This window comes from Phocoena phocoena, chromosome 11 (genome assembly GCF_963924675.1).
Source record: "Phocoena phocoena chromosome 11, mPhoPho1.1, whole genome shotgun sequence".
NCBI classification, from domain to species: Eukaryota; Metazoa; Chordata; class Mammalia; order Artiodactyla; family Phocoenidae; genus Phocoena; species Phocoena phocoena.
This window is the reverse complement of record NC_089229.1, coordinates 48,089,782-48,108,564: the sequence shown is the minus strand read 5'-3', so window position 1 is coordinate 48,108,564 and position 18,783 is coordinate 48,089,782. Positions and strand designations below refer to the sequence as shown.

At 36.8% G+C, this 18,783-nt stretch overlaps 2 protein-coding genes across 2 annotated transcripts in view; both read left to right on the top strand.

Moving 5' to 3' along the window:
• The window catches only part of NUP107 (nucleoporin 107), a 44,225-nt gene extending 28,188 nt beyond the window's left edge, over nt 1–16,037 (top strand). The window contains exons 15-28 of the mRNA XM_065887615.1: nt 371–430; nt 1,461–1,606; nt 1,734–1,782; nt 4,624–4,693; nt 5,015–5,133; nt 5,823–5,861; nt 6,161–6,311; nt 6,646–6,758; nt 7,692–7,794; nt 8,256–8,416; nt 9,078–9,203; nt 9,591–9,704; nt 15,394–15,561; nt 15,930–16,037. Coding sequence (XP_065743687.1) covers nt 371–430; nt 1,461–1,606; nt 1,734–1,782; nt 4,624–4,693; nt 5,015–5,133; nt 5,823–5,861; nt 6,161–6,311; nt 6,646–6,758; nt 7,692–7,794; nt 8,256–8,416; nt 9,078–9,203; nt 9,591–9,704; nt 15,394–15,561; nt 15,930–16,037 — 1,527 coding nt within the window. The remainder of the gene's footprint in view (nt 1–370; nt 431–1,460; nt 1,607–1,733; nt 1,783–4,623; nt 4,694–5,014; nt 5,134–5,822; nt 5,862–6,160; nt 6,312–6,645; nt 6,759–7,691; nt 7,795–8,255; nt 8,417–9,077; nt 9,204–9,590; nt 9,705–15,393; nt 15,562–15,929) is intronic.
• Nucleotides 16,038–17,294: 1,257 nt separating this feature from the next.
• On the top strand, nt 17,295–17,744 carry LOC136131457 (NPC intracellular cholesterol transporter 2). The gene has a single exon (XM_065888215.1). The coding sequence runs from the start codon at nt 17,295–17,297 to the stop codon at nt 17,742–17,744; it is 450 nt and encodes a 149-aa protein (XP_065744287.1).
• The last annotated feature ends 1,039 nt before the right edge of the window (nt 17,745–18,783 follow it).

Sequence of the window (18,783 nt, the reverse complement as noted above, 5' to 3'; positions counted from 1 at the left end):
TGTTCTTAGGTCACTATCAGGTAGTATTAGGTATTTAGAAACTTTATAGGGGAAAAGACCTATACAGAGTCTATCTGGAATAGAATTTGCCTATAATAAATAATCAAAGCATCCATTAGATTTGAATCTGCTTTCACTCTGTATTTGAAATTTAGATATTTGACTTTTCAGGAAGATTTCAGCATTGGCTATATCAAACTAAGGGGTCCTTCCTTCTTATTCCCCTACTAGATCTTTTACTAAAGTTTAGAAACTGTCAGGTGAGTAAATAAGTTCATTTTAGAAGACACTGCAGATTTCCAGATTATGAAAAAGTTGACATACTAAGAAAAACAGTAGTTCAATTTTATTTATATTCATTATATTTCAGGAGCTTTTTAATAGATATGAGAGAGCAATTTATGCAGCTTTAAGTGGGAATCTCAAGCAGGTATGTGATTTATTTTAATAATTCTTTTTTTCCTCTGGAATGAAATTATATATAATATATGTTATATATATAACCATATATAATAATCGTATAAGCTTAAGCTACTAAGAATAGCAATGATAGAGATAATCATGAAATAGAATAGTAACTTGACGTACTTAGTTTGATGTATCTCATACACCTAATGATGTTTTATTTATTTATTTATTTTAATCTTACTTTTTTTAAAAAATTAATTTATTTATTTGGCTTCACTGGGTCTTAGTTGTGGCACGAGGGATCTTCTTTGCCGCATATGGGATCTTTAGTTGCGGCATGCAAACTCTAAGTTGCAGCTTGTGGGATCTATGGAGTTCCCTGACCAGGGATCAAACCTGGGGCCCCTGCATTGGGAGCGTGGAGTCTTAGCCACTGGACCACTAGGGAAGTCCCCCAAATGATGGTTTGATACATGAAATCAAATTTCAGTTTCTAAGAATTGTAAATTTAATTCCAATTCACATTTATTGATGACTTATGGTTCCCATAGCTTTATCCAGAAGTGTTCCATAAAGGCACAATGACTGAATTGTCTCACACGTGTGTGTGCTGCTCACAACTCCTACTACCCCCTACATTTTACAGCGGTTTTGAGGAATGTTACCATAACACTGAAACACCATCTTATATCAGCATGGAAAATTGATGCTATTGTGTGCTCATCATGGAAAAAATCATAATAATTCAGACTTCTTAGAAGATGTAGTTTGAGGGACTTCCCTGGCCGTCCATTGGTTAAGACTCTGAGCTTCCACTTCGGGGGGCACGGGTTCATAATATCCCTCACCTCATGCTGTGCAGTGCAGCCAAAAAAAAAAGGAGCTGTGGTTTGAGGGGTGGAGAGAGGAGGTTATTTTGGTATGATATTTTACAATACACAATGTCTTATATCATTATAGTGACTTTATAGTCCATATAAGTGGGTGTAACTGCTTTTCCTTTCTTTTTTGTTGACTGTGTCTGCATGTTTCTGTTTTGGAATGGGGTAAAGCTGCTTCCTGTCTGTGACACCTGGGAAGACACAGTGTGGGCCTACTTTCGGGTGATGGTGGACAGTCTGGTAGAACAGGAGATCCGGACATCAGTAATAACTCTAGATGAAACTGAAGAACTCCCTAGAGAATATTTGGAGGCAAAGTGAGTGAGTTGGTTTGTTTTTCATCATGAGGATTTGTAGTATTCTCTGTGAAGTTTCATTTTGTAGTCTTTGTTCATATTATTTATTAGCGTTATTTTATCCCTTTCCTTGTTCTTTCTTTCAAAGTTGGACTTTAGAAAAGGTTTTTGAAGAACTTCAAGCTACTGATAAAAAGGTAAATATCAATATTTTAGGATAACTGGAATACGAAACTAGATGTTACATTGTGCACTGTAGCTGAAAGGCACAAAAGTATGTGAAATCTTGTTATATTCTCTTTTTGTTTCCTCACCTCTTATTCATATAAGATATACTCTTTAAAAAGAAAAAACTTAACTGCATATTTAAATGATACATCATTTCTGTTTATTTGGTTTAGGATTGGTTTCATCTAAATATATGGTATGCATGTAAGCTAATTTATCCCTTTCTTTTTGAAAAATTAAAATATATAATGGCAAATTAGCAAGACTTTCTTTTCCTAGATCTCAAAATAATCCAGTATTTTTTAAAGTAATATTCTTTTTTTTTTTTTTTTTTTGCGGGGGGTACGCGGGCCTCTCACCACTGTGGCCTCTCCTGTCGCGGAGCACAGGCTCCGGACACGCAGGCCCAGCGGCCATGGCTCACGGGCCCAGCCGCTCCGCGGCATGTGGGATCCTTCCGGACTGGGGCATGAACCCGTGTCCCCTGCATCAGCAGGCGGACTCCCAACCACTGTGCCACCAGGGAAGCCCTAAAGTAATATTCTTAAAAATTTTTTTAAATAACCAAAGTATGTACTTGAAACAAAATAATCTAAAGATGTATAAGTAAGGCCTTTATAAAACTTCCTCCCAACCTCTTTATGGTTATTCTCATTCACTGAGATGATAAAACATTGATATGTATCCTACATATCCTTCTCCATAATCTTACAAATATATGTAGATAATGTAGATATTCCAGTATAGGATTTTGGTTTTTGAGGTTGTTTTTCACATCATTCTACCTACATTAGTCTACGGCTTTTTTTCCCCCCATTTAATGATACTGTCTTTGAGTTAGTGGATATAGATTTAACAGCCTAACTTATTATTTTTAATAGGTATATAATGTTCTATAGAATGACGTATCCTTTTTTTTAATCATTCCCCTTTTGGTGATATTTAGGTTGCTTCTAGCACTGCAATGAACATTCTTATTTATTTATTCTTATTTTTTTATGCTTATCTACTAGTCCTGTTTCTTTACAAGTTTCCTGAAAGCAGGAATGTTGGGTTAAAGGGTATATGTATATTAAGTTAATTTCCTTGTGTAGCAATTAATTCATACTCCTACAAGTAATTTATTAATGTGGCCATTTCCCTGCATTCTCACTAGTCCCAGATATCACAGTTTTTTTTATTTTTTGCCAATCCATCAGATTAGCTGGGAGATAGAAACTCACTGTTCTTCTCATATTTCCCTGTCTATTCATAAGGCTGAGCAAATTTTCCTGTTTATTGACCATTTTTGAATTTCCTATTTAGAGCTTTCACCTATTTTTCTGTTGGATTTTATCTTTTCCTTATTATTGTATAAGAGTTCTTTGTATAGTAAAAAAAAAATGTAGTGCTTTCTCTATCAAGTGTTTTTTTGCCAGTCTGTTGTTTTGGAGATTCCAATGAATGAAAATAAAACAAGAAAGTCAAGGAATAGATACAAATTTAGAAACAGGGGAGCATTTACATATGATGAGAGTGTAAATCTAGAAACTCAAGATGCAGTAAGTTACTAGAATTAATAAGAGAATTTTTAAAGTATCTAAATTCAAGACAAAGTTATGAAAAAAATCATATCCTTTTTGTAATTGTTACAGCTAGTTAGAAAAGGATTTAGCTCCCTGTAAAAGTCCCATTTAAATTATTGACCAAAACTATAAGATACCCAGGAATAAAATTAACCAAGGGTTTGAGGACCTTCATAAAAAACTATAGAATCCTATTGAAAGACACAAATAAATAGATATACCACATTCCTGGATGAGGTGATTTGATATAAATATCAGTCATTCCAAAATTAACATTGAAACCTAATGCTTTGGGGCATTATTTCTGAACAGAAAATTTCCAAGTAGAAGAATAAGTGAGAATGGCGAGAAAAGAACAATAATTAATAGGGCATTTGCCTTCCTCAATAATAAAACAATATAAAGATACAATAAAACAGTATCGAATTGTCACAGGAATAAATAGATCATCGGAATACGAAAATCCATATTAGATTCAAATATATATGAGAACTTAATAGTTGTAGATGACAGAGATGACGTTTCCTTTCAGAGGAAGAGGGATGGTTTATTTACATACATGGTATGGACATAATTGACTTTCCATCTGGAAGAGAACAAAGCTAGATCTCTGCTTCATGCCATGTATTAAAATCAGTTCCAGAGGGAGCAAACATTTGAATGTAAAAAAGAAAAAATATTGGAAGAAAATTTAGACAAATAAAAATCAAAATATATTTGACCAAAAATATATGAATTATTTGCTTCAGAAAAAAATCCAACAGCAGGTTACTTGTAAATTTTGTCTGCTCTGTGCCTTATCATTATTTTGATTGGTTTTGTTACTTTTGGTGCCATTTGCAGAAGAGAATACCCAAAGAATGCTTTCAAGAACCACTGTTTATGTTGAAGGAAATCTTACAGTTTATTTTGATTTGGTCACATGTGCCCTTCTTTTCTGGTTCACCACGGACTGCCAAGGAAAACTGTAGTAAAATATAAAAAAAAAAAGTTTCATAACATTCACAGAGATTAAATTGTTTTATCGCAATTCTCTGCTTTCAAAGATAACGTTGAGCCTTGAGTATATATTTCCAAGGGCAGTATCTTTCTCATGTTTTACTCTTTTTTGGTCTCCTAAGACCCTTCATCTCCAGCTTTTTCTTTGTATATGTTCCTTCAAAAGTTGACATTTTTAGCTTACCAATGAGTGCATACTGCAGAATGACCATAGTAGATTTATGGAAAATGTAAAAACTTTTTCAGAGAGTTCTGGAAGAGAATCAAGAACATTATCATATAGTTCAAAAATTCCTTATCCTGGGAGACATTGATGGTAAGATATATTTTATTTCACTTTGTATGAGTTCTTTGTTTTCTTTAGTAATTTTGTAAAAAGTTATCAAAACAGTGCATATGACTTAACCACATTTTGTCATCTCTATAAATATCAACGTATCTGAATGCAACTATTTACTTAATTTTTAGAAAATAAAGTTTGAATTTAATCCAGAGTCTGTTTTATATGATGGTTCTTAACAATGAGATAGTGAACTGGTCGTGGTATAGAAATACAGTAAATGTCCTTGGATAGTGTTTATATCTCTTCTTTTGATTTTTATCCCTATTGTTGCATATTTGCTTTGATTGCTTATAGGTCTGATGGATGAATTTAGCAAATGGCTTTCCAAAAGCAGAAACAATCTACCTGGACACCTCCTTCGCTTCATGACTCACCTCATTTTGTTTTTCCGCACTCTGGGACTACAGACCAAAGTAAATAAAAATGAGTTGTATACCCTTCTCTGCAAGACTGATGCTTTATACACCTATTGTCAGGAAAACATGCTACCTTTTGGTTGTTGTTTTCTGGAAATGGTGACCATAGTCTCATATGGTCTGGTCACTCGATGATAATTCACTGCAGGTTACGTGTTAGGGTTCTAATCTGTGGCTGCAGAATGCTGGTGGTTACCTGGATTTTGGACAATTTATAACTTTAATCCTCATCAGTACCCAACTCTAAATCAACCAGCTAAGGTAACTGAGCCAGACTAAGTTCTCTGAGATCTTAAACCTTCTTCTGTCCTAAGTGGTAACACTTTGGTCAGAGTACATGTAGAAGGCAGAATGATACAGTAGTTGAAAGCTTGGGTTTTGGAGTAAGAATCCTGGATTCATATTCTTACTCAGCGGCTTCTAGCTGTGTAATTCTGGGTAAATCTCCTTAGGTCTTAGTTTCTTCCTCTGTAAAATGTGAACAATAATAGTAACTACCCACAAAGAGTTAGGGTAAGGCAATACATGAACTTTGCTAAGCACTTAGTTATTACATGTAGTTATTGCTCAGTGGTAAGTATTAAAAGTCATTAAATCATTATAGCGGAATTTTTATTAGATATATTGCTGGTATACATAAGCAGTTGTATTTATAATTTAATAATTATATCTTTTTTCCTATGAAGGAAGAAGTTTCCATTGAGGTTTTAAAGACATACATACAGGTAAACTTTGAGAAACCACAATTATATATATTTTTTTACCATTTTAATGAAAACAAAAATCAGAATGATAGTATTTTAATATCTAGTGGCAGGAGAGTCATCAAAATCCATAAAGGTCTTTTAATTGTCATAAATACTTTCTTTTGGAATTTAAAATTCTGTTTAGCAGCACAAATCTATATCTGTATGAATCTCTCCTAAATATATTTGAAATTTTGAAGTGAACTTTTTAAAAAGCACTGTTGATCCTAGAACTTGTTTAATTATTGACATACTTTGATCCTTTTTTTGTTTTTTAGCTTTTAATAAATGAGAAACATACAAATCTCATAGCATTTTATACCTGTCATTTGCCTCAAGACCTCGCTGTTGCCCAGTATGCATTATTTTTGGAAGGTGTTACAGAATTTGAACAGCGCCACCATTGCCTGGAGCTGGCTAAAGAAGCAGGTAAAAATGGTTGAGAACATCTACTGGGCTTTGTAGGCAGATTATCATTTTGGCTTTAGTTAACATTTAGCCTTCTAGTTTTAAATCCTATTTCTCTTACGAGGTGAAAAAGGAATGAGGTTTTCAGTGAAATTCTGTTTTAGGAATGAAATAACCTATACTGTAACTCGTGTGAAATATCTTTTAATTTTGGCATTTTCTTTTAAAATGTCTTTCATATTTTACATATTTTTAAAGAAGTGTTATCCCAAATTTACCAAATCGCTGTGACTGTTTAGAGGATATTAGTGTGAACGATTAATTCTTGTTTTTGTTTCTTCAAAAAATTCTTTAGATTTGGATATTGCAACTATAACAAAAACCGTAGTTGAGAATATTCGGAAGAAAGATAGTGGTGAATTCAGTCATCATGACCTGGCCCCAGCCCTAGATACTGGCACTACTGAGGTAACATGAGGGGAAGAGAGAGGTGTGTTATATAACTCCTGATAATCCCTCATGTTATGCTTTTGTGAACTTTTACCTTAAAATACTCTGGCTTCTTTCTTTTTTAAAGAATTTTTCTTTGTCAGCCAAGTTATAAAAATTGGCAGCAAATTTAAGGTCTTGTGTAAGGAATTGCTTAATAGTAGTATTATGTTAAGGGAAGTTTCTTTAATGGAAAAAACCTGAGCATTGGATTTTTGCTCATCAGATTATTCTAGATACTTGATCAGTCACTAACTTTTTTTGTTTTTTGGCTGAGTCGGGTCTTAGTTGTGGCACTCGGGATCTTTTCATTGTGGCATCTTTTCGTTGTGGCGGGTGGGCTCTTCGTTTTGGTGCGTGGGCTTCTCTCTAGCTGTGACATGTGGGTTTTCTCTCTCTGTTTATGCCGTGTGGGCTCCAGAGTGCATGGGCTCTGTAGTCTGCGGCACACGGGCTCTCTCATTGAGACACGTGGGCTTAGTTGCTCTGCAGCTTGTGGGATCTTAGTTTCCTGCATTGGAAGGTGGATTCTTTACCACTGGACCACCAGGGAAGTCCCGATCAATCACTAAGTTTTATGTAGCTTACTTATTCCTATTTTCAGAAAAGAATAGAAAGTTTTATCTAGGAAAGAAAAAAATTTTAGAGTAGCACTTAAAGGAATTACATGATTAAGTTGGTGGGACATCACATATATAATTCCAGATTCACAGTCCAGTAAGTTTTTTCTATAATTTAATAGAGACCTATTAAATGTGAAAATAAACTAAGAAAAGCTATTTTCTTTCATTATTTTGTATAACCTGAGGGAAAGTATTCACTAGAAGTACAGACATAAGCTGGTTCTACTAATTTGTAGAATATCGTAGAAAAAACACAGTTGACATTTCTTTTTTCCAATTAAATGAATAGGAGGACCGTTTAAAAATCGATGTAATTGACTGGTTGGTATTTGACCCATCACAGAGGGCGGAAGCACTAAAACAAGGCAATGCCATAATGAGGAAATTCTTGGGTATGCTGTATTTTTATATTCTTTTTTTTTTTTTTTAAGTTTTTGTTCTGTTCTAGAACTTTGTTGTTTGTTTTTCCAACCCTTCCAGTAGGGTAAGGTACAAAACAGCCAGTGTTACGGCTGGTATTGTGAAACAAAACATATTTAATAGTGACTTTTCATATCCTACTCAATTTTGCATATAATCTCAAGGCTTTGAAAAAATTGAATTGCCTTTTTTTAAGACACAGAAAAGTATGTAAAAGTAATTGCATTTAATGAATCCTTTTGTGACTGTTACATTGAAATAAGGAAAAGCCCAGCCATTAAGTAGAGAGATCACCCAGACCTTTAACAGAAGTACCTTGAGACATGAAATGGTTACAGGTAGCTGTGAAAGTTGCAAACCAATAATTTGATTCCTTTAGAAACCATTACACGGAAATCCATATGTATTGAAAAACTGTATATCTTTTTCACAGCATCAAAAAAGCACGAAGCTGCAAAAGAAGTATTTGTGAAAATTCCTCAGGATTCAATAGCAGAAATCTATAACCAGTGGGAGGAGCAAGGAATGGAGAGCCCACTTCCTGCTGAAGATGATAACGCTATCCGAGAACACTTGTGCATTAGAGCTTACTTGGTGAGATTGTAAAAACCACAAAACCTTTCTTTATGATGACTTTCCTGATTCACTCTCAGACCTTGAACTGTTTTTCCAGAAGTGGTGATTGACTCATTATCTTAGCTCCCTTGCGACTGTGGGACTGACTGATCCATAAGAACTTTGAAGACAAGACCTGGTCTTCATTTGCTTGAGCCTTTAATCAGTGCTAACCAACTAAGAACGTTTCACATGGTAGATAGTGTGTGTGATGTCTGAAATGTATGTTTTCTTAAGATTCTTTGAATGCTTCTCTCAACTTTAACATTTCTGCTTTTGGCAATAACTGAAAAAAGCAAGATATTCTGTATTGTGACTAAAATAACAACACACTCATTCAAAATTCATTCAACAAATAATGAAGTGATTGGCTAGGTTCTAGGACTAATTCTGGATGTCTTTCTATCCTTGCCCTCTAGAAGCTAATAGGCTCGTCAAGAAGACAGACAAGTAAATATGTGAACATCACAAACAAAACACTTATTCACCATGATTTTTTTTTGTATAAAAAAGAAATATTAAACGATTTTACTTCTTGCTACTGAAAAATTTTATTTCTAAGAATCAACTTTTTAAAAACTTTGTTGAACATATGTGAACAGTTTTTTGTTTTGTATTTCTCTTTTATTTTGCATTTTAGGAAGCCCATGAAACCTTTAATGAGTGGTTTAAGCATATGAATTCAGCTCCACAAAAACCTACTTTGACACCTCAAGCAACTTTTACTGAGAAAGTGGCTCATGAACACAAAGAAAAGAAATATGAAGTAAGTTGAATGTAGATGAGACATGTCTATTGCATCTCAAAAATACATGTCATATATTTAAAGAGATCATTTTTTCAGCAGTTATATTCCTATTATAACAAGTGATCTTCCTTACTACTGTTCTACTTTGAAAAAAACCCATCTCTTTAGTTACTTTTCTGTAGATAATTAACCAAACATGAAACATACCTTCAGGTGACAATAGTGCTCATTTACATGGTTAACATTTTAGCGTTTTATTGAACTGCAATCCGTCGATGTTTGTTTTTATATTTGGCTTACTGAACGTCAACTCTTTAGAATGATGTTCCATATATGTATATTCCTGTCTGTACTTTACAGATACATTATAGTCTGTTATATATCTGCCTTATGTTTGTTTTGCAGATGGATTATGGTATTTGGAAAGGGCATTTGGATGCCCTAACTGCTGATGTGAAGGAGAAAATGTACAATGTCTTGTTGTTTGTTGACGGAGGGTGGATGGTGGATGTTAGAGAGGTAAGCTGTGTGCATTGTTTATAGCTAAAAGCAAAAATAATGTCTTTTTTAAAAAGTTTTTTGAATAGGAGCAGCTACAGATCCTATATAACCTTTGTACTTATAACTAAACATCCCATAATTTAACCTGAAATACTTGTTAGGGAATATAGGAATGTTTGACTCTTGGGTAAACTATTTTTCCATATTTAATATGTTCACTTAGGATAGTAAAATCTGATTTTTAAACAAGTATTTATTTGATTGTGCTGGGGCTTAGTTGCAGCAGGTGGGCTCCTTAGTTGCAGCCAGTGGGCTCCTTAGTTGTGGCATGTGAACTCCTAGTTGCAGCATGCATGGGGGATCTAGTTCCCTGACCAGGAATCGAACCCAGGCCCCCTGTATTGGGAGCGTGGAGTCTTAACCACTGTGCCACCAGGGAAGTCCCAAATCTAATTTTTTAAAGTTCTGGACCTAAAAATTAATTATATATGTATTCAACTCAATTTATGGATATGAAGATAAGTCCAGTAGGATGAGTAAGACATATATAAAGCAGTGGTTCTCACCTCTGAGCTGTCGATTTAAATGATCTGGAGAACTTTTTAAAAATACTGGTTTGGTTCCACTAGTGGTTACCACTAGTGGGGAGTGGGGAGGGAGGGGCAACATAGGGGTTGTGGAGGGGGAGGTAGGAACTGTTGGGTGTAAGGCTACAAGGACATACTGTACAGTATGGGGAATATAGCCAGTATTTTGTAATATCTGTAAATGGAATGTTGCCTTTAAAAATTGTATTAAAAAAAAAAACTTTTAAAGAGTCCTGAAAAGACATGACAGTTAAATGTAGTATGTGATCCTAAACTGGCTCCTGCATTGGAGGAAGAAAGATGCTATAAAGGAGAGTGTTAAGTCAGTGATGTTAAGGTATTACGTCACTGTTAAATTTCCTGACATCGTTAACTGCATTGTGATTATATTAGAGAAACTTCTCTTTATTAGGAAGTAAACACTGAAGTATTTAGAGGTAAGGGAACATGATTATGCAGCTTGCCCTCAAAGGGTTAAAAAAATGTGTATTTATAGATACACATACAGATGCAAATCATAAAGCAAACAGGGCAAAGACTGAACAAAGGGTGAGGGTATTGAGATATTCTTTGTACTATTGTTGTAATTCAGTTTGTTTGAAATGATTTTCAAATAAAATATCTTTTTAAATACTAGAAAAAAAATACCGGGTTCCACTTCCAGAGATTCTGGGTTAATTGGTCTGAGATAGGGCTGGCTGGCTTTTTTTTTTTTTTTTGCAGTACATGGGCCTCTCACTACTGTGGCCTCTCCCGTTGTGGAGCACAGGCTCCGGACATGCAGGCTCAGCGGCCATGGCTCACAGGCCCAGCTGCTCCACGGCATGTGGGATCCTCCCGGACCGGGGCACGAACCCGCGTCCCCCGCATCGGCGGGCGGACTCTCAACCGCTGTGCCACCAGGGAAGCCCTATCTGGAGAGCTTTAATGTGTAGCCTGGGTTGAGAAACCAGTTACAGAAGTAATAAATACCATAAGAAAAGCACAGATGAAGCATTTTGTGAGCTTAGGAAGAGAAAAGGTTCCTTCTACCTGGAAGAGATCTGGACAGAATGCTTGAAAGGTGTAGCATTTGACTGAATCTTGAACGAATTGGGTAAATTTGGATGAGCTGAGGTGGGAGAAAGGAAGGATGCTGCAGGTAATAATGGTGTGAGGGAAAGGCATTGAGGCTTGCTCATGGGGCATGACAGAAACATGGAGTAACTCAGTTTTACCTCTGCAGACCTGATGATCTGTCCAAGGATGGTAAATGCTGGATTCTTGGATATTAGGTATATTATTTTGAACAGAAAAATCACAGGAGTATGTTTGGTATCTTCCTTCTGCATTCCCTGAATCTTAGTATAGTCACTCCTTTTTCACACTTGATCTTAGTCAAAAGATTGAGAAGCGATCATCACTCCTTTTTTATTGTTTGTTTTGGTTTTTGCTACTACCTTTTTCTAGTTCCTCTAGCTTCCCTTTTTGACCAGAAGCAAAAACATTAGGGACAGGAGACTAGATTTGAGCCCCTATTTGCTACTATTCCTGATACAGTAACTCTGCTGACTTCATAAATAGTTTTGAACCTTTAGCAGGATCCTTGGGTTTTCTCTTCTATTTCATGCTGCTGCTCACGAAGATAAAATTTTAGTGTTGCAAAATGCTAATTAAATGGTATTTAAGGTTTGAAAAGACTTGATGCCTTATTTATACATAAATCTTTGTTATTCTAAGTATTAATTAATGTTAGATTAGGGACTTCCCTGGTGGTGCAGTGGTTAAGACTCCAAGCTCCCAGTGCAGGGGGCCTGGGTTCAATCCCTGGTCAGGGAACTAGATCCCACATGCATGCCACAACGAAGAGTTTGCATGCCACAACTAAGGAGCCCGCCTGCTGCAACTAAGACCCAGAGCAACCAAATAAATAAATTTTAAAAAAAGATAGTGAAAGTCACAAAACAGACACTCTGGAGTGTTTTAAAAATAGAGTAGGAGTGGAAGGCTATGAATGATACCATTTTGTTTTACCAAACATTTAAAAATCAATATTCAGTCTCAATCATGTCTTCAAATCTAATCCAAACAAGAAGAGATTTCTTGAACAATCAAATGATAAATAATGATATTTTGAGTTGAGTTTAGCTTAATACTCTTACATACTCAGCAAAGCAGGAAATTATTCAGGGCTCCTGATAGCACTTATATCACTTGTATAAAAATTAGGAAATGGTATCCATTCTCTTACACAGATAGATTCCATGCCAAGTGCACATGACCTGTAGACTGGAGCATGGATTAGATTTCAGCCCCCACTCACTCACCTGGCTAGCACCATGTGCAAGGCACAGCTGTTCAACAAAGCCCTGGCCTTGTATGCTGACTCTTACATCTGTACCTCACTTTTTACATAACTGCAGAACGGGCCCATTCGTGTTGGAGGCTGGTGGCACACAGGGATGGCAGGGGGAATGGAGGAGGCAGCTCATCTTTACCTACTTTTCGCCACCTCTGCCTCAACCACATTCTAGTTGAAGCCTCAACTGTCTTTCCCTTGCTTCCACTCTTCCTTACGCAGTCCCTTACTCAGAGATCAGCTAGTAATCCTTTTAAAATCAAAGAGGTATGACTCTCCTACTCAGACTTTTCTGATGGCTTCTCGGTACACTTTGAATAAAACCCAGAGTTCTTTTCTTGACCTACAAGATCACACATCTGCTGGCCCTGACTGCCTCCCCAGTCTTGTATCCTACTGCTCTCCCCTCACTTTGCTCTAGCCTTCTGGCCTCTTTGCCGTTCTTCTGCCTAGAGTGCTCTTTTCCCCCAGATATCTGCACGGATGGCTTCCTTCCTTCAGCAGTCTGCTCCAGCGTCATCTCTCTTTAGAGACCCTGCCCCACCCCCAAACCCCCTATCCTAAATAGGACATATACATATATGCACATATATGTACATAAACACATCAACACATATCAGTTAATGAGCTTTTCTCACATATAAAGCACTACATGTCCCTGATGGAAAGAATCTTTTTGTTTTATATATTTACAGGATTTTTCAAATTTTTCAAATTTACAGGATATTTTATTCAGATGAGAAAAATATCATAGGTTGTAGCAGAGCAATTTATTCCCTTTTCCTTGTGGCAAATTGCTGGGCCCATCAGGCATGATTCTGGTTGGTTGATGGTTGATAGCAGCCAACCCACTGGTATGGAAATCACCTATAGTCAGCAGAAGAGATCACACCCTGATATTTGGCAGCAACTGGATTTCGGAGAGGCAGGTGCCAGAATCCATCCTATGAAACGAGGTTATCAGTAAGCAGGTGGAAAGGAGTCTAGGGGCCAGGGGTACTTTGCTTCTTTAGCATAGGGGGAAAGAGTACATTGGAGCACAAATGGAGTGACCCAGAAAGAAGCAGTCTTCTTATTCTTACTAGGCCCCTAGTAGGATTCATTAATATGAATTATGAGTAAGACCTTGAGGTGTTTTAAATCCACCTCCAAAGGTAGTAAGTTCCTATTTGAGAAAATAAATGAAGGTGCTTTCCCTTTTAAAGCTAAGAACATACAAAGCATGCGTTTTAATATTTGCTTCTATGTATCTATATCTCAAAACAGGACAAAAAGGTTGACACTAAGTTTTTGTATGTGTGGAAACCTGACCTATGTCAGATTTAGTACAATTATTCCTTGGTATAATTTCCAGATTACATTCTGTTGCTTCATACCTCCACTTACATCTACCTTTGAAAATGTTTTAGCAATTTAATATTATAGTCTCTCACATGAAGAGATTTTTAGTGATTAATATTGTCATAAGGAAAAAATTTTTAATTAATTAGGTGTCTTATTAGGCTTTTCAAAGGACCAGTTGGTATTTTTGCTTGTCCTGTTTTCTGTTTTGTTTTACACTATGAGTCCTATGGATTTCCTCCTAATTTTTAAGATTATTTCAGAAATTTTTTTGTAGTTGGGTACCTTTTTATTATTTTAATTATTTTAGTTTTCAGTTTTTTATAAGAAAGTGTAGTGGGCATGAAAGGTCTGTTCTGGGGCTTCCCTGGTGGCACAGTGGTTGAGAGTCCGCCTCCCAATGCAGGGGACACGGGTTCGTGCCCCGGTCCGGGAAGATCCCACATGCCGCAGAGCGGCTGGGCCCGTGAGCCATGGCCGCTGAGCCTGCGCATCCGGAGGCTGTGCTCCGCAACGGGAGAGACCACAACAGTGAGAGGCCTGCGTACCACAAAAAAAAAAAAAAAAAAAAAAGTCTGGTTTTTTTTCTGCACTCTTAGTACCCACAAAATTTTTTAGAAAGACCCCTGCATACTTATAAAGAAATGCTCACTGTTTTCTCTACAGTGTTATCCTCATGTATCTGTTAGTTCTGTCCCAATGCAAATCTTCAGATTCTTTTTTTTTTTTTTTTTTTATGTGGTACGCGGGCCTCTCACTGTTGTGGCCTCTCCCGTTGCAGAGCAACAGGCTCCGGACGCACAGGCTCAGCGGCCATGGCTCACGGGCCCCGCGGCACGTGGGATCTTCCCGTACCGGGGCACGAACCCGTGTCCCCTGCATCGGCAGGCGGACTCTCAACCACTGCGCCACCAGGGAAGCCCCCCAGATTTTTTAAATTTTTCTATTTTTAATAAATTATACAAAGACATCATAAATTCATTCTCTGTTTAAAGAAACAAAATATGTGCAATGAAGTTGTCCTCCCTGTGCACCTCTCCCCTCATCCTGATGCTTATTCCCAGCAGGAATCACTGCTGGTGGTATGAAGAGCCCTCTCAGTCCTCCTGGTATCTGTGTTTCCTTCTGTATATATCCAGGGCAATGGTTATTATTTTCTGTTCTGATTTTTGCTCTAGTCTCTGTTTTTCCTTTTATGCATGTTTTTACTTAAAACATAGTAAGTACAAATTCAGAAGCATTCTGTTTTCATTTTCAGACTTCTGACTCCTCTGAAGATACCATGATAGAAACCCTGCCTTGTTTTATTTTTAGTTAGCATGACAAGCTTTACAGAAACACTTTAGCTTTTACCTGTTGCTTTTTGGTTTGATTCATTGACTTCTTTGTAAGGGTATTTAGCTTAAAGTTGTTAGAATGACTACTTGATGTCTGTCTGTAGGATGCTGAGGAAGACCATGAAAGAACATATCAAATGGTTTTACTGAGAAAGCTTTGTCTGCCAATGTTGTGTTTTCTGCTTCACACCATATTGCATAGTACCGGTCAGTATCAGGAATGCCTGCAGTTAGCGGATATGGTATCCTCTGAGCGCCACAAGCTGTATCTGGTAAGTTCTAGAGCATTTGCACTTTTAAATTTTAGTGATTTGATAACCTCTGTAATAATATTTAGGTTTGTGAGATGTGTTTATATTCTTTAGATGTTCTTAGACTTTCTTAAAGTAGGGATCCAGTTTTAATGTTTGTGCTTTTATATCCAAAATCTGTATACATTTCTAAGCAGTTTGAAGTATATAGACTGGTCCAGAGAAGTAGCTTTGAAGTCCTGGGCTATCCTAATATACTGGCCTCTGGCTACATAAACCTTAAAGAGGAATTTCTTCTTGCATTAAGCTAATCAGGTTGATTAGATGACTGTAAATTCACACTCTTTTTTGTTGTCATTCTTAACATTTTTCTCTTTTTTAAAAATCAGGTGTTTTCTAAGGAAGAACTAAGGAAATTGCTACAGAAGTTAAGAGAATCCTCTCTAATGCTCCTAGACCAGGGACTTGATCCATTAGGATATGAAATTCAGTCATAATTCGTCTGCTGTTTGTAATCTCAATAATTTCCATGATAAATGGAAGTTTTTCTGTAAAATATATATATTTGTAATTACTGGGTTTTTTCTTTTGCCTTATGGGGAAAATGTTTATGAAATTTAGGCATTTAATTTTGTACTTTTAAGAATATTATGGTGACACTTTGAAATTTTAATGTATTATATAATTCCCTGTTTATTAATAAAACTATATAAAAACTAAAATTTTCTGTTCATATGAATTCCAGGAACGTCCCTCTATTATGTAATAAGAAATTAAATTTCCTGTTATCCTTTTTCCCTGTGATCATAAGTACTCTGAAATCTTAAAGAGGATGGAAAGTAGATACATGTTTAAGCCAGGTATATAAGTCCTCATCATAAAATTTGGTGTTTTTAAAATATTACAGTTAATTAGATGAACATAGCAAGAATGTTTTCTAAAATAATATTATGCTATTTTCTTTATTTTGATGACGTTTCTAGTTTATTAACTCTCATTCAGCAAACCTGCTCTAAAATAAGTTGGAGCATGTACAGACTTAGAATAGTATCTGGCACACAGCAAGCAGTGAATAAATTGGGGAATACACAGTGAGTAAGATCTCATCTAGCCCTTCCAGTAGGGAAAATACAATAAATATATTTTTAAATGCCATTTTAAAATACAAGTAATCCAAGCAGGGAGAAACTATTTCCAGCTAAGAGGTTTCTGAGGAAGTAGCATTTGAGCTGGGGTCTGGGTAATGCACTGAATTTGCAAAGACAGAGATACAAGCACAAGAAGGGTGGGGCACTACAGATTAGGAAATCAGTATAAGCAAGGCCTACAAATGGTAAATGCATGTTTATGAATCAGCATTTATGTTGAATTGACTAGCGTGTAGGACTTATAAATGAGAGATGACCAAAAGAGAGAATGTGACTCTAAGAGAAAACATGATGTAAATGGATTGTAAACCTGAATATAAACGCTGAAACCATAAAACCTTTAAGAAAAATAGAGAATATCTTTGGGACCCAAGGGTAGGTAAAGATTTCCTATACAAGAGACAGAAAGCAATTACCATAAAGGAAAAAATTGATTACTTAGACCATCAAAATATAAAACTCTGCTCTTCAAAGACATTAAGAAAATAAGTAAGCCACAGACTGGGAGAAAATATTTGCAGAAGGATAACTGACTAAAAAAACTCGTGTCCAGCATATATAAAGAACTCTTAGGCTTTTTTCCTTGAGCTTGCAGTCTTAGCTGCGATGCGTTTCTTGGGCGCCGCGTTCCTGTTCCTGGCACTCAGCGCCTCTGCCCTGGCCGAGCCGGTGCATTTCAAGGACTGCGGTTCTGGGGTCGGAGTTATAAAGGAAGTGAATGTGAATCCATGCTCCACCCAACCCTGCCAACTGCACAAAGGACAGTCTTACAGTGTCAATGTCACATTCACCAGTAGCACTCAGTCTCAAAGTAGCAAAGCCGTGGTGCATGGCATTGTGATGGGTTTCGCCATTCCCTTTCCTATTCCTGAGCCTGACGGTTGTAAGAGTGGAATCAGCTGCCCCATTGAAAAAGACAAGACCTACAGCTACTTGAATAAACTACCCGTGAAGAGTGAATACCCCTCTATAAAACTGGTGGTGGAGTGGGAACTTATGGATGACAACGACCAACGTCTCTTCTGCTGGCAAATCCCAGTACAGATTGAAAGCTAGAGCTATTTGATGCCAATATGTCCGTCTGGGGGTGAGAGAGCACGGGTGGAGGGAGAGGAGGAGAGATCAAGTCTAAACTGAATCAGTGCCATAAGATGAAAGGAATTTCTAGACTGCCGTTCTAGCCTCTCAACCTCCAAAAGCATCTAAGACCCTATTTCCTGAGAGCTCAGAACTGTCGCCCCTGTTATCCTTTGTAAAAGGGTTGAAGGAAGGAAGAGAAAGTGAGACTGTAGGGATTGATTTGTCTTCAGGGGGAGTTGTTTGTTTGTTTTGTTTTGGTTTTTGCTTTTGGAATAAGGAGGGTCTAACCAGACATGATCCAAATGAGGCTGCTTGGGGGATATTGGATAACTTGCCCTAGGGTTACTAGCCCTTGCAGCAAAGCACGGGTTCCAAACCACAACCATCTAGCTGGGATATTACATCTGCAAGTTCCTCATCTCCACGTGCCTCGTTGAGTTCAGTGCATCTGGCCAATGAGCTTCCTCACATCCAGCTCCGCTGCTTCACTGGCCGTGACTTGCTCTGCAGTGGTGTCCAGCGTGGTAGTGGAGGGGAAGTATTCTACAACAGAAATTCTCTGCAGTTAGCTCATGTCTCCTTTACTATCTTAGGTGGTTTTCATTAAATGCATCACTTGATTAGCAAAAAAAAATAATAATAAAAAGGCCAAAAAAAAATTAAAGAGCGGACAAAATAGTACAACAGATGATTCTTGAAGACATACCTAACCATGTGCCTGTGAAAAGTGCTCAAGTCAATGGTGAATGCAAATTAAAACCATGAGATACCACTATACATTCATCAGAATGGCTAAAATCAAAGACTAACAACCAAATGTTTGGGAGGATGTGGACAACTGTGACTGGGACATATTGCTGGGGAATGTAAAATGGTACAATCTTTGGGGAAAGTTTTGACTATTTCTATTCTTGTGGATAACTGTTTATTTTATTGACCTTTTCAAATATTATAAACAACAATTTACCCTTTAACCCAGGAATTTCACTCAAATGCATAATGTTTAGAATAAGTA

Bases quoted from the DNA above. Each gene is read 5' to 3' on its own strand.
- LOC136131457 (XM_065888215.1), top strand. From the start codon at position 17,295: ATGCGTTTCTTGGGCGCCGCGTTCCTGTTCCTGGCACTCAGCGCCTCT.